At 33.4% G+C, this 17,220-nt stretch overlaps 1 protein-coding gene across 3 annotated transcripts in view; it reads right to left on the bottom strand.

Moving 5' to 3' along the window:
* l(2)gl (LLGL domain-containing protein l(2)gl) overlaps nucleotides 1-17,220 on the bottom strand; it is a 68,023-nt gene that overhangs the window by 29,265 nt on the left and 21,538 nt on the right. For all 3 annotated transcript variants that reach the window (XM_089697985.1, XM_089697986.1, XM_089697984.1), the window contains exons 3-5: nucleotides 1,193-1,370; nucleotides 741-987; nucleotides 324-511 (exon numbers count right to left, since the gene is read on the bottom strand). In XM_089697985.1, the coding sequence (XP_089554111.1) occupies nucleotides 324-511; nucleotides 741-987; nucleotides 1,193-1,370 (613 nt within the window). The remainder of the gene's footprint in view (nucleotides 1-323; nucleotides 512-740; nucleotides 988-1,192; nucleotides 1,371-17,220) is intronic.

Here is a 17,220-nt window from a genome sequence, read left to right as displayed (position 1 = left end):
AAGGTGTAAGGCACATAGTGTTTATTAAAATGTCCTCTTTTACAAAGATAACTTTGCACGGTAATAATTGGTAATTTATTCAATTATATTTACGGCGTCAGGTATCTGAATATCCCGATGAATTTGATCCAGAGGTAGTTTATAATTTCAATTTACTATTTTTATTAAATAATTGGTTCAGTTTACTTATTTGTTTGCTTTATCATCCGAAAAATAAGTCGAAATCTAACCAAATCAACAAGAAGCTGCTCCTACTTTTCCAATTTTATTTACTTCACAACGCTAGTGCGTTGCACTACATAAAATAGGACCGATAACAATACCTTCATCGTTCCAACAAAGGCTCTCCAGTTGCTGATTGGACACAAACGTGTGCGTGGGCGTGGTCGTCTGTCTGTCCCATAGAACTACGAGCCCACGGTTATATCCTATCAGGATCCGAGTGGGGACTTTTGGGTGTTCGCATATCGATTCCACCGCACCGGGATTCACTTTGAAATCTTCTGGGCAGCTGGAAATTTGATGTATGAAATTAGAGAAATGGAACAATTAAGTTGAAATTATTAGTTTCGTCTATAGTGGATAGTTAAATTGCAATTGTCATAATTATCATTGAACTACTTTAGTTAATTTCAAAGGGACAAGTCAATCTTTGCCATCCATTTATTGGTGCTTTTTGCAACAGTTTTACCATCTCTAAAAAAACTATTTACATATTATTATAATAATTAAAAACTCACTTTTGCATAACAACATCCTGATATATGACATCCTCGCTCATTGTGAATGTGTTGGCGTCCAATGTGTAAATGTTTCCCCCCTCTGTACCGAGCAGGAGGTTCTTTCCAGATGATTCCATACATAGTGCTGAAATCTTTTTGTTCTTGCCTTCGAACGCGTGGTTCTTGAGTTCTACCAGTGATTTTTCCGTGATCTCCCATAAATGGAGACTATTGTCGTCACATAGTGATATTAAACGGCCAGTGCCTGTAAATATGTTGAATTTAGCTTAAACTATTGCTACTAAAAATAAACTTATGACAAGTCAACATTTTAGCATTAAATCGTGCCAAAAATTTACATAGAATTTACACATTTACCATAAATTATTTTGTTCTTTTTCTGGGAGTTTGTGTACTGACCGTACGGCCTGATCAACTCTTCATTTTATTATGAATTTTGTAGATCTTACCGGGTATAAAATGTATCTGCGTGACCGCCGCATCTGGGTTTGTGTGCTGACCGTACAGCTCGACACCTGGCCGGCCGTACACTTTGATCGCGCCCGTTGCCGTACCGATAGCGGATAGCCTGAGGAGAGGGTCCCAGGCGAGCGCTGACGCTCTGTGTGGAAAGCCGTGTTGTACTGTCTGCAAAGAAAATTAAATAATACATAAAATATTATAAAATATATTTCATAATAATATGATATCGCTTGGGTGGAAAATTATATAAAGCTTATCAGAGCCAGTACAGGAATTACTGTAGAAGATAACTTTAACGTACTATATAACTACATCGTTTAGGTTATTTAGAGCAGTACCTACTTATTAACATATTTTTTGTATACCTATAATTGAACAAGTAATATCTATGGAAAAAATACATTCCGAATTTAGATAAACAAAATAAGAATTCCCAATACATGAATCATAAAAAACCACACCTTAAAATATCTGATAACATTGGCTCATACTACGATTCGCAACTAGAAAATTAATATAACACAAATAAATAAAGTACTTATAGTACAATACTAACTGATAATGAATAGTAATATTGGCGTAATTGAATGATAAATGTTGAGGATTGTTGCTAATTTGATACTTGTAAAGCAATACACGATGCATATAACCACCTATAGTAGGTATATACCTATGACTCAAGCATATCTTACGCTGTACCACATGAGAATAATAATCAAATCCTGTATATGGGTATAACACTTTTTGACCATTGTTGTCTGCAGTATATTCACGTAATTACGGCTTGTGAATAATATCGTGCTTTTTTGTGAGCTGTACGTAACTGATCCCAATACCTAAATTGTAAAGTAGTATCTACTGCTATCACTGGGGCAATAACAAAGTTTTAAAACAAGAAGGTTAGGATATTCATATGGTAGGTATTTGTGCATTGACAATCAAAGCATTGTTTAGTTTATATTTGCTTAAATTATATCAAGTGTTTGTAGCGTTCAAGGATTTAGAAGCTTCTAATTTAATTTGATGTATGGCATTATATAGCTACAAACAGGTTCCTACAACTTATCACTAAATGATTGAATGAGTTACTATGAAAGCGATAATTTGTCTGACAGTTACAAATGAGTAATAAAACAAAACGTCATCGTTTCAAGACATCCATTAGCACACACAATGTAAATAGAGTGTTAACAAAGTCAGCGGCGGAAGAGTTTTTGTAAACATTCACCGCTATTCATTATTACTGTTATTGTTTTAATAATAAGCATTTCTGTGTGTGAAGAGTGTGCTGCGGATGTAGGTTAAGCCTTTATCCTTCGGACAAGAGAATTCTTATAATTTCTTGACAGTATTTTTTTTAACTTCATTTTATTTATGCCTTACAAAAGTTACAACTTTGACAGTTTTATGCAGACAACAACGATTTCATTAAACATGGTTTAAAATTAGAACTATAATAGAGAAATAGGATTAAAAACAAACACATTAAAATGTAATCTAGACACCTAATTGTCGCGGCGCGGGCGTCGAGCGCGAGTTATTCTGCAGACAGATTCAATTACCAACATTACTAACTACTTGGACAATCGCCAGGGATTACGGATTTTCGTAATAAATGCACTTTCGCTTTCGCCCGTGAATGCAGTCTTAAACCGACCGTTTAAATTCCAGTTTCCTGGAAGCCTTACAATATTTATTTTGGCCAAAATATTAGTTGGCACTTTTAGATAATAAAATTTAAATTTATCAGAGTCGTAGCAAATAAATCAACATTTCTCGAGAACAACTGTCTGCAGTACCTACGTAATTCAGTTTAGTCAGTATCAACTGAATCAGTGCTTTGCTTGTAAATACATTCGTACCTACTTCGAGCATAATTAGTCTATCTATGTCGAGCATAACAACAAAACGTCCTTCGCAACATCAGCAAAAACAGCTCGTCAATACTACAATACAATGAAAGTGTTATGTCATCCCATAGCTAAGTGGAACGAACACAACCTCCGTGGGAATGCATGTATGTGCTCTTTTGTGTGACGTTACGTGTCGTCTCCGAGGCATTCCGGGAATCTGATGTACTCGCTTGCATGTAATATGTACACGGTTGAGTTTGGCGGTTTTTGTACGAAGAATAGTTAAAATAGGAGACGAGACAAGACGCGATCTTTTCTGCTTAAGTTTCAATATACATATTTTATTGATTCTTCATCCACAGGACGTAAAGCGATGTACTGGCTAAACTATAGTTCTTTAAAAGTGGTATTTAACATTAATTGGAGACCGCAGTTCCTGAGATTAACACGTTGAACCAGGTGGACAAATATTTCATGTTTTAGACTGTAGATAATAGTTTCAAATGAATGTTAAACGGAAGCACAAACTTGCAACAAAGACGCCCAGTCTCAACAGACAACAATGGCATATTTAACGGCCCCTAAGATAATATTTATGGAAGAAAAGCAAAACAAAAACGATCTTCGAATATAATTCAATAACAACTAATACCGATAGGTTTATCTTAATTCTAAATTCCCGCAATACTAGGCCGCACGTTAAACCCATGTGTAACAATAAATGAATGTTAACGAGCTTTCTTTATCATAATTTGAGATGACCGCACTGAACCTTTCCAACTTAATTACCTCATTCGGTACCATTTATTTCTTCAAAGCATACCTATTACGAAATAATTCTATATTTAATCATTTTATTTGATCTATCTGTTAAACTAAAACACGGAGTCCGAAAGATAAATTAACATACCTACTGCTTTTTATTTCCAAATTATGCACAAAACAATTGTCTAAGTATACATTACAGTATGATCTTCCTTAAATCAGAGAAAATCTTGATCCATACAACGATTTAAGTGTATTTTGATTGCGATCAACCTTAATAACATATGTTTAGCTGGTTCTATCGTGAAAGTAGTTTTGGTATGTAACAATGGATTACAAAAGAATAAATTAGAAGCTAATAGCGGCCCACTGTGCCGATGTATGTCATGTAACCATACAACTACCATATAGGTAGGTATCAATTTCTTGGTCGCGGAAGAATTCCAACAAATACCCGCGGCCCCATCATTAAAGCGGCTCGACGGAACACAGTGGGGTTTTAGTCGGTAAGAATCCGACATAACCCACGGCTCCTTCCCCGGGGGCCGTGGGTATCTTTGGAAGATTTCCCCACTATAAAAAAAAAAAAAAAAAAAAAAAAAAGGTATCAATTTCTTATTTCTAACTGTACTTGAAACAATAGAGTCGATTTATCAGCTGTCAAAAGCGCAGGAAACCAAAAGTAAGAAAAAGTATGTCACAAATTGTTACCTATTTAAGTTATTCTAAAGGCTATACATTAGTCGCTAAATTGCTATGCTTATCACAATTCACCGTGTATATCAATTTAATCATGCATACGGAACTGAAACGAATTCCACGAGATAAATAAAAACAATTCACAAGAAAGAAATACCTTATAAAGGTGATAATTAGATATTTGAATTCACTATTTTTAATTGGATTTAATTCACTTTTTCACAAATTCTTTAAAATATACCAGCTATAATAAATTAATAATTCAAGTACATATGTATGTATTATAAGAAACGTACAACTTATTCAACAACAACTATCACCAATTCCATAAACATTCTGTAAAGAAAGATCTCCACAAAACGTACCGGTTAAACCGTTATTTCATCCAAAGAAACGTGCAAACGATTTCGATACCAATACAAACAATGAGTTCATGAACTCAGGGGTCAAATTCGCTTGCACTTGCATAAACTATTTTAGATGAATGAAGAATACAAAACTACCGCTCTACTCAGTGTTGATCGTAAAATCGACTGTTAAAATAATTAATTACCTTACCAAACAACTTAAACAGCAGCATACAGTTAATCAAAAAGTTCTGTGCAAAACGCAAACATACAAATCTCATTCCTTTAATACGAACCTAACGAACCTATTTTACATGCTGGGAATAATTATCGCATACAGTAAATGTCATTTAATTGTTATAACAGTAAGAAAATACAAAAATCACACTTAAAAATAAACACTTTGCCACACATCGTCACTAAGATCACAGTCACATCCAATGAAACAGTTCCAATTCCCTATAACGGTACACAAAAAAACTTCTTACCATATTATTGAAACTTCTAAAAACGACCATAATATTGAAATACAGAAATTTCTACAAAACTGAGTTACATCTTAGTGGTCTAGTAACAAACGAGGTCTATAAAGAACTGGCTCGGTAACTTTTTTCGGTCTACTTCGGACACCTTTATTATGATGGACTTATAATTAAAAATTTAAAACATATACTTTGATGATTTAGATTAGCGTGCGAGTTTCACCTGGTTATTAACGTAAAACATTTTTGTGACCGGAAAAGCTGACTCTAAACATAGATAAAAAAACACGAAACAGCGAATTTAGTATGTTGAATCGTTTTTATGAATTGTAGAGAACCTATATTAATTTTATTGAGGTGACTGTTTTATGAATACATATTGGAAAGTTTTTTTAGGTTTCTATAAATTTTGCTTGTCTAAAACTAGAAATAATGAGGCTACTTAATCACCTCTTGTCACATTCAATTAATAACCTACCCCAACAAATAAGTTTTAGTGTTTCCAGCCAGGATTTACAACCCACAATTTTACGGTTGGTTGAGCAAATAAAATACGCTATATAATCTGTCATTTACTTCCATCACGTAAACAAATTCACACGAGCCCCGCTAACATATAACATAATGAGATAAATGCAAATAATCACGTTCATTCATATTCATATAGAATTTAATCAATGTTGCTGTCTGCTGACCGTCAATTATATTTACGAAGTATTTACGCGTCATCCGGGCACTATTAGCATTAGCCAGTGATTTAATTATAAACAATGTGTCATGTTTAGCGTGAATAAGTGCAATAACCGTGGCAGTGGTTATTTTGTTGTGTGCAAATGTTAATCCCGAATGCAGAATAAATTCGCATCAATTCATTATTGTGTCATTATGATAATGAAGTGTGAGTGCATGCAGTGCGTACTGCGTGCGAACTAGGTGTGATTTAAATTATGTTAGATGTTTTTTCATATTTTATTTGAAAACATTTATTTTTACTCTATCTGAATGAGTTTAACATTGGTTTGGATTTTGTATTATTTTTATGAAAATTCTCATCAATATCAAAATTTTTAAATAACATCATTGCCATCTATTTTCGCATTAACACCATAACTATTAACTATTCTTAAAAATAACAGTCATTCCTGAACTATCCACATTACAAACGCGTGTAACATTTCCCTAAGGGCGAACAAAATTCGATAGCATCGCTGTGACGTCACTAGCCACAAATACGCCCAGCGACGGACAGCAGAAGCAGTTCACCTATCACGATTACATCATTTAATAGTGCCCATTATAATAGCGAATTCTCGTAAATTGCACCGCTCCGTCGCCCACGGCGCGTGATGTCACTGCTACAAGCAGCTATATAACAAGTCACAACTATACTTTCCTTGCCAGATGACATCACTATATTATGCTAACAATTGTCCGGTTATTGCGAGGAATTACTCTTGTTTAATTTGTTTATTGCTCGATGTGTAGGCTATTCAAGGTCTCGCGGAGGCTACGTGTGTTTGACGTTCCGAATATCGTTTGCCTTCATTTAGATTTCTTATGAAACTGGACATGTTATGCGACATGCTAAAGTGATGAATCAATACGTAATATTTACTTTAAAGCAAAATAAAATACCTTCTATAAAAGGGATATCAAACCAAATTTTGTAACATCATAACATTAAAAGGGGATGTTAAGAAAAACGACGTGAAAAATAAAAGTAAACAAGGATTGCTTTTATTTTGTCGGCTCGTTTTCCTCCCTACATTTTATACGAAATACGAGCCCAATTAGGGGACTTATGAGGCTTCAGAGGGAACACTCGTTACATTTTTTGTTTGGCATTTGGTACTTACTAAAAATTTAATAAAAGTACTGAATATTGAGAATTTTTTGTGACATGGCGAATCTTTAAAGTACAAATTGTCTGCTTGTAATTTTTAAAATTCTTGAAGACTCGTACTCTTCTGTTCGAGTTCTGCCCAGGCCAAACTAGCTAAAAAGCAAAGAATCTACCAGCTAAAAATCTACCATTCCATATAATTTTACGTATAACCCACTCATATGGCCATTCGCAGTCATCACGCGCGAGGTGTGACAGGGCTTCCTGCGCGACTTCCGGCCACCAGCCTATTGTGATGGCTGCGCACAGCGCATCGGACGTGATATACCGTCAATGCTATGCTGATTCGAGATTAGACGTATTATTTGAGTGTACAAACTGCGAATGTATTGCTAATCTCTCGTGTGCGATGTGTGATTAAAAAAATCGTCTTTTAAAGTCCTTTTTGTTCAGTTCATTTGAAACTTTGGGAACATAAAACTTAACTGCATTTTATTCAGAACAATTAAAATTTTCCTGCTTTTTACTATCTTGAACAAAAAACTAAAATATTACACAGATTGGTGCCTTTATTAATAAGTTATTATATTATGTAGTTACACTTGAGTACACTTGGTTAGCACATGCAAAGTAAATGCTTTTTGATATGATTTTGGTTGCATGTTTGGTTAAATAGCAATCACGTCCGCAATGTTCTCATCGTGTTTCTTATTAGATAAATATACATTTTTATTCTAACACTTCTTTAAATAATCCCACGGTAACTATCATTGGCGCCAGCACTTATCCTCTAATGTCAGATAAACCAGCACATACACAATCCGAGCCATATACGGGGACCAATCACAGCAATTTCCATGGGCGTAGCTAGCCATGGGCACAGGGTGGGGCCAAAAAAAATCAGCCAAGTGCGAGTCGGGGTCGCGCACCGAGGGCTCCGAACGAACCTACTTTTTATTATGTTGTAACTCTAAAATGTATGTTTTAGCAATTTGTCCTTAACTGTGCTATAAGACATTGCTTTTAACCAAATTTCAAGACTCTGTGTTCACGGGAAGTACAATGTAGGTTTTGATTCCCTTGCGAATGTCGAAATTTGCGATAATTTGCAGCATAAAATGGCTGTATCTTTTGATTGCGTTGGCTTATAAGTTTGATTTTTTCACAGCTTTAAGAGACCGTAGACATATAAATTTCAGCTTGATAACTCTACGCGTTCCTGAGAAAAAGAGTGTTTACACCGACAGACAGACTTTTTTGTGCGTCTGTCTGTCTGTCTAAAAATACCTTTTTTTTCAAGAACGCGTGGCAAGCTGAAATAATAATGAATAAATCAAAACAAACAAAAGATAACTACAGCCGTTTATGTTGCAAATTTCATCCCTGGACCCTATATTATATAGTTTATCTGTCTAATACAATAATATGATTCCTTTTTACCATAAAATATAGGTCTATGTAAATAGAAAAATAAACCATTTTAAATAACTCAGTAAATAAAGCAAAACCTTGCACTTCCGATTTCATGTTTGTTTTAGGTTAATGGTCACTTATTGACCATAAAAACACAAAATGCAGACAGATCCAGGTGGAGCTTTGCTCGCAATCTTATAGTTTTTGACCGATATCTCGAAAACTATCCACTTTAGGGCAAAAGTTGCTTAGACTTTATTGTAGAAAGTAAAATTTCGCATATTTTATACCATGTAAATTTTTTTGTAAAAACTTACTATTTACGGTTTATGGCCTATTTGATGAACCGGTTGATCGTTAAAATATTGGATTAATGAATAAAATGCATGTATGTACATAGTTTTTAGGTCACTTTATTCTCTACAAGTTTTGTTTGAAATTTTTTTTCTAGTGCCCATATTTTTTAGTTGTTCCACGTATAATGTAGAAATGCCACCGCTCGGCGGGTGACGTGGCAGGCCAAGTTTTTTTACGGATGTAATAAAAACGAAGAAGAAATTTCCAATGCAAGTGGATTTTCACCGTTTCCGAAACGGCAAAATTTTTGATTTTTTTTTACTTATAGAAAATTTTTAATACATTTTTTAAAATATTTTCCTTAATTTTATTCTTGCATCCGAATATAAAATAACTACTCAGTATTATTTAGTTGTACGAAATATATACGAAACATACTGTATATAGGTAACTTGAAATTTACTATTTATCGCCAAACGTTAAATAACTCAAAAAGCATTAGAAAAAAAAGTTTCAAATAAAGTAATCTTAATAAATGGATAATGCATAATATGTATAATATATTAATGCCTATGCATTTCATTGTTTAATCCAATATTTAAAGAGTTACTTGCCAAAGATGATTAACCGACTCATTAAATCCATACTAATATTATAAATGCGAAAGTAACTCTGTCTGTCTGTCTGTTACTCAATCACGCCTTAACTACTGAACCAATTTGCATGAAATTTGGTATAGAAATATTTTGATACCCGAGAAAGGACATAGGATAGGTTTTATCCCGGAAACCTACGGGAACGGGTTTTTTTTTGAAAACGCGGGCGAAGCCTCGGGCGGAAAGCTATAGTAGGCCATAAATCGTAAACGGAAAGTTTTACAAAAAGTTTACAAGGTATAAAAGATGTAAAATTTTACTACCTAAAAAAAATTCCCAATATTTTTTGCCTTAAAATGGATAGTTTCCGAGATATCGGCCAAAAACTTTTATGTCAGATTGCGAGCGTAGCTCCACCTGGATCTGTCAGCATTTTGTGCTTTTATGGTCAGTAACTTATCCTAAAACAAAAGTGAAATTGGATGGGTTTAGTGCGAATTTGGCTAAATAAAAACAGCTTTGAATGGGGTAACAGTACTACACTACTTTTTCTGGCACCAAAAGTGGTTTAAATCATGTAACATAGAAGCGCAAGCTTTTTGTTTAGATCGCATTTTTTTTTGTGTCGCCTGACAACTTTCGAGTGAGAATTTTTTAACGGATATTAAGTTTTGTAGTCAGTACCTAGATAATTACGTTTTTTAGATTTGGTTAGGTACCTTCCAGGTCAGAGCCAGGGTGGGGCAAGTGCCCCACCCTGCCCCACCGTGGCTACGCCCATGGCAATTTCCTCTTGGTTATTGACACAACGATTGTACGCACTATTCATAGTACATTGCGGGCGCTGAGTCACTCATAACTGGCCATTACATAAAAACGGCAATGTAAGCAATAAATCAAACTAGGTAGAAAATTACACTGCATTTGCATTAGGTATAGCCAATCTGGCGCCAGTTAGGTATTCGTGATTGTGTGAAGGCATTGATTGAGATATTCTTTTGCTGCGGAAAAATCAAGATGAAATATAATCACGGGGAAATCGTTGTGAAACGTAAATAATACTGGAAAATAATAGTTGAATATAAAATAATAAAATATTGCATTTTTTACAGTCATCTTTTTTGTTATTTAATCAATTGAATTAGATATGCTAGGAAGTCATTTACTTATCGAATACCTAGTTAAAAAAGTTTAGATAGAAAATTTTTTTATTCTCCAGCACTAAAATAAAACGAGAAAGCAATTTTTAAATTGTTTCATATAAGAACATTTTTCTAAGGATGCATTTTTATATAAGTAAGTCAGAAAAGATGTCCCTTACGTATACTATGAATGTTTATAAATGTTGATGTTGTCTAACGACCTAGCACCAATTAAGTAAACGATTTAACGTTGTATAAAAACTAATAAACCGGTAATATCACCGTGAGAACATTGCTGAGGGACACTATTATGGTTACGATGTTGGATATCAACACTATTTATATAATAAAACTAGCTTTCAGCCCGCGACTTGGCCGCGCGTAATTCCGCCATAAAAAGTTGCATCTGTCAATCATCTACTTATAGTAAGCAGCGTGGCGCAGCTACTTTTGAGAAAATCACATTAATCTGATCATCGTAGTTACGTGGTTAAAGAAAATGTCACTGACAACACACATTAGCTTTCATAGTAAAGTTTACAAAGCTATAGAGGAAAGTTTATTTGTCAGAGCATTTTGTGTAATTACTTTTAGTTTTGGTTTTATCTGCGATAAACCACTTTTATCGTGACAAAACCAAACGTTTATCTCGAGAAAAAAAGAGCGCCAAAAGTGGTTTATCGCAGATAAAACCAAAACTAAAAGTAATTACACAAAATGCTCTGACAAATATCTTGCAAATGTTTTAATATAATTGTTTATGAAAAAAAAATCATAATAAGTCAAGTAGAAAACGTAAAAGTGTGAAAATTAGAGCTAACTTGGTGATTTTTTTTTATCGAGTAAATTTTAATATTTTATGTTTTTGATTAAACAGAATCGTTGAACATATCATCTAGTTTGATATATATTTTATTTTTTAGATTTGGTCTTGAATATTACACGTATCATCTAATAGAAGATTGGTAATTTTGCTTTATACGCACCCTTAATAATAAATCAGGTTCGTGATTCATCCACTTGAATTAATTAGCATTATTTACACCATGTGTTTTAATATGATATCAACATTAAATATAATACATTGACGGGTTGACAGGGCAAATATACGAGTAAATACTGGTTTGTTTATTTAAAATTGTCAATGTAAGGCTTAGTAATAAACGTCATAGATATTATGTTCGTAAATAGTGCGAGGCACGCGCCCGATTGTGAAGGCATGCGCATGAGTCACCATGCCTGTTAAATACCAATTTGGCATGTTCTTTTCGTATAATGAACTTGACAGACAATTTCTCTTAATTGCAAGAAAATTACTATAGCTATCAGACAGTATATTGTCGTTGCTTTGAATATGCATTAAAATGTGATTTGGTTTGTTGTGACTTATAAGGGCATTTCTAAACCGGGAAAATAATTTTAGAAGTATTCCTTCCAAAAATCCTTTCATATAATATAATGAGGTGGAATTTAAGGTTGATAATTGCATATTTATAACTACCTACTAATAAAAATCTATGCTTGATAAATAATATCCAAAAACATCATTATTATCAAAATTAAACAATAACAAGCAAACACAAAAACTGTAAACACGCTCAAAGCCAAGCATTCATTGAAGCGTCGAAACAATGGAATGTTTGAGGCCGTCGCCAGCAGCCGGAGTACCGTTGGATCAAACCTCCATCTCATTATACCGAACGCATCGTGAACCTTAATCCCTTTGACGAGACTCGAGACAACCTTTACTTTTAGACCGCGTTTCGCATCTCACGTACCTACGATGTGAAGTGCCGTTCACATTCCTGTGCGGATAAAAATCTATATGTACACATTTGTTAATGTATTAGTAGTAGACTGGGGTAGAAGCCTTTAAAAATAATGAAAAGATAAAAAAAATCGCAGTCGGATGAAACCCATTAAAGGGTTAAGCTAAAAGGAGGGGAATATGATGAAAATAAAAGGAAAAATAAATTACGGTCAATCCGAGTTCGGGAAGTGGGAGGGGGGAGCTTTTAAGAGAAAGAAATGGTTTCTCTCGATTTCCGACAACACTACAAGTCCTACAGAAAAAAGTTCAATGGCAAAGTTGTAGGTAATTAAAAGTTCTACAACTTTTGTATTCACAATTTTTTCACATAACTTCAAAATTTAGGTGAAAAATTCAAAAAACCAAGTTTTTGGTATTTTATTTTTATCTACTTCAAAATTTATTGTTTTTCTACGAAATTTGGTGGAAACTTACTTTATTATGTCCCAAATACACTGTAATTTATTTGATTGAAAATATTTATTTTTTCGCCTTATTTTGAATTAATACCAAAAAAACAACCTAATTTTCAATCGAAAAGTCACCCGTCAAAATATCAGCTTTTTTCAAAAACTGGGGGTGCCTTTTATTCATTGAAATCTCTACTTTCATATGGTATAAAAAAAAATAAACACCACTATAGTAAATGTTCTCAGGAAATGCATACAAACAGTGTGATAATGAGCTTTTACTAAATCAGGCACACTTCTCGAACTCTATATCTTCTCTTGTATCGGCTTTTCGGTAATATTTCAAAAGAAAAATAATTATCTGTTCTAAGTTTAATATTTTACAGCATATTCAAAAGCAAAATGATGTCGATAAAAACATTTCAGGTAGTTCGAGAAGTGTGCCTGATTTAGTAAAAGCTAATTTTCACACTGTTTGTATGCATTTCCTGAGAACATTTACTATGGTGGTGTTTATTTTTTTTACACCATATGAAAGTAGAGATTTTAATGAATAAAAGGCACTCCAAGTTTTTGAAAAAAACTGATATTTTTACGGGTGACTTTTCGATTAAAAATTAGGTTGTTTTTTTGGTATTAATTCAAAATAAGGCGAAAAAATAAATATTTTCAATCAAATAAATTACAGTGTATTTGGGACATAATAAAGTAAGTTTTCACCAAATTTCGTAGAAAAACAATAAATTTTGAAGTAGATAAAAATAAAAAACCAAAAACTTAGTTTTTTGAATTTTTCACCTAAATTTTGAGGTTATGTGATAAAATTGTTAATACAACAGTTGTAGATCCTTTTATTACCTACAACTTTGCCATTGAACTTTTTTCCGTAGGACTTGAAGTTTTGTCGGAAATCGAGAGAGACCATTTTTTTCTCTTAAAAGCTCCCCCCTCCCACTTCCCGAACTCGGATTGACCGTAATTTATTTTTCCTTACATTTTTATCATATTCCCCTCCTTTTCTAATGGGTTTCATCCGACTGCGATTTTTTTTGTTTCAATAATTATCTACTCTAGTCTATAGATTGTAAAAGGTTTACATAATTTAATGTTTTATGCATCTGTTGGTGATTCGTGTTTTGTTATAAAGCTTTATTCATTGTGTTAAAACCTAAATCCAACAAAGCAGTTGCTATCAACCTTATTTGATCGTCTCGTTCACTGGTCGGTGTTAACATAACCAACCAGTAATTCAGTGTTCATTCCTCACTTTAGACCATTTTCAATTGTGTTAGAAACAAATATCAAAGGCATTCATATAATTCGAGGTATGAAACATGTAGACGATATAATGTTTTCTTTAAATATAGCTTAGACAATCGATGAGAGGCTATCGCCTGACCTGGCGCTTTGCATGTTTGCTGTAATGACGATATACGATAGTCAAACCAGTTTTAAACTGTACTTAAATTCAGCTTTGATTATGCATTCGACATACGTGTATTGTATAGCTTTACAGATATTCATTGTTGAGAAGTAAGAAGTCTTGAGCCATCTCTTTTCTTTCTCATTATCAAATTAATTAGGAATATCAATTAAATGTACAACACGATCTCGTATAATGCACCACGAAAGATTAGACAGCTGAAATAAACCTATATATTTATAGTACCTAATACTAATAGTAAAATTTATCTAATAGAAATACTACATCTATATAATTCACGACATGAGTATATTTACAGCGCTATCCCAAGATTTGCATTATCAATTATGTCGAATTAATAATGCGACGGAATAATGTCGATTCTGTCTTCACGGACATACCTAAGTATATTGGTACTATAATTTCGATTCGAATCGAATGAAAATCGATTGATACGAAAATAACTTTCCTTTAGAACTGATTTATATTAAGTGTATGATTGAAGTCCAATACTTCCACACGCTATAAAAGTGAAAATCGATTGTGCATAATCAAGTGATTTATGTAACTCACATTACTCTTATTAAAAGACACCAGAGTAATAATGATGTCTCATATTTCCACATCACTCGATACAAAAGAGAAAATCGATTTTGAATAAGCAATCGATTTATGTAATGTAGGAAACGGAGCACAGCGAGCGGCGTATTCTCGACACCGGGCGGCGGAACGACACGCGGTTGTCATTGAGAATCCGTAGCTTGGCTTGTGGTTTCTGTTACCGCAAGTATGTATTGTGTTTTAGATAAAAAACCAAGTCGCAATTCATAATGAACGGACTATGCATGCGGAGTAGATGGCGAACGCGTTACGACGCGCTTGGCTAGAAGTCGTACAAACATTTCTGCGCGTTTCAAATTATGCAATGCTTGTAATTTCGAAAGGGAACATTCTGTTAATATTTTAAGGAAATGTGCATCGACAGTATCTGGTAAATGCGAAAAGTTAAAGATTTCAGAATTATAATTATAACTCTGAGTCATAAATGCCAATAATATTAAAGATACCGGGGAATATGGTTGAAATTCCAAAGTTTATGTAAGTACATAGGTAGATACATACTTACTTCGTACTCGTTAATTTAAAAATGTAAATGAGTCATTCATTCATATTTAATGATTCCTACGTCATCTACAATTTATCAATTGTAGTGAATATGGAAAGAATTTTTGTACAGTAGCTTCTACGACCAAAAATATAGACTCATGCCTCAATCTATTGAGGCATCTTAAAAATCTACAAGACCACGGAATACTACTAGCCTAGTAGCTCTTTACCAAATACAAGTATACATACTTGGCTCAAGCGTAATCAACCAATGAATAGTCTACAGTTCTGCCGTCCTTTAACTAAAAAGCCGTTAACCAACAAATGGTCAATTTTCAGTTTTAAATGTAGGGTGACAGAGTTCAAAATTCTCTATCTTTCTGTCTAAGAATCATTTCTCTAGCATTAATAGTTATAGAGATATAAAAATATTGTAAGCCGTTAAATAACACAATTTTCAGCGATTCCATAACTTGAAAGCGTCTAACCAACACTACTTCGTTAAATTTCCTTTAAAGTACCTTAACCGCCAGATTTAATAATTATTTTTTAGCTTTTTACTTGACTAAAAGTACGTTATCAGATTATACTTGACTATAGAGACGCAAAAGGACTATAACTGCTTTATGATAAGCTTTCATATAACTATTCCAATGGAAATCCTTACCTTATTTGCAGTTACTCGCCCTTAACGCTTTTTTAGTTAAGTAATTTTATTTAGGACAAATTCTAATAACACTTTTTTGCTTAGCTACAAAGCAGCTAACCCTCATTTTTTAGCTAAAAGGCAGTTATCCGATTCTGGTGATGCATCAGTTTTGGGGATGAGAGTGATGATGAAATAATGTCGCCCCCAAGCAGAGTACCGATTGCTTTTGATTTTCTTTTACAAGACGTATTATTTCTGATCAAGTTTACTAAGTTTTAAACAATCTAGCAGCTAAATTACGGAAAATATAACAAGTCAAAGTTACGAAAATTTTGGTATATAATGGTTACGACATTGCGAACTTTCAATCGTACTTTTTTGTTTAGACTCTGATTTGTATCTGTAACCGAGAAAGAGGACATAGGCAGTCTATACTATTTAATTTTTAAAACTATTTATTAATTATGTAATTTACCCCTTGGGTGGAATTAGTAATCGACTGTCAAGCAATGTACTAGAGATGGTGATACAAAAATTGTTATGAGTACACTACCTTTGACCCACTGACGGGGAGACCATTTTGCCACTATTGCTATTTTTTCTTTTCTTTATATTAGATTTTTAAGATTTGTATTTTTTTACATGGTAGCAAATAAAAAGTTTTCTACCTCCTGCTATTTTCCACATATTATTCTGGTATATTATATTTTCTAAATGTGGATGAAAGAGTCTTCTAATCATTTGATAAGCGGTTCTACATTATTTATTAAGAGCATCCCACATGTAAGAGCTTGAAGCCCTATTGAAACCAGGGTGTTTTTTTCAAAAACCTCATGCACATGTCTTAATTTTTTTTCAGGAAACGATTTATTTTTACATTGTTTGTGGTTCTATATGTACCTACTCACATATCCGTGACTCGTATGATGGCTTCGCAGAAGAGTATTTATAAAATAATGTTATAATTGCAATTCTAAATGAAAATACGGTTCCAAAAAGAAAAGCGAGAAGATTTATCTATAATCTTAACCCCTTAATGAGCCTCTGTAATGAAATAAACGTGAACATGACAAGAAATAAAGGTTAATTTTATCAACAACTTAAAAGAGTCATTTAGTAAAAGAGTTACAATACTTGTTACTCACAAACAGACGCAAGAACCATTAATTTAGATAGTGT

This window comes from Colias philodice, chromosome 8, assembly GCF_061535455.1.
Source record: "Colias philodice isolate Cphi_HAF_F1 chromosome 8, ilColPhil1 Martin Lab GWU primary, whole genome shotgun sequence".
NCBI classification, from domain to species: Eukaryota; Metazoa; Arthropoda; class Insecta; order Lepidoptera; family Pieridae; genus Colias; species Colias philodice.
The sequence above is the reverse complement of the archived record's forward strand: the minus strand, read 5'-3'. Positions and strand labels throughout refer to the sequence as shown.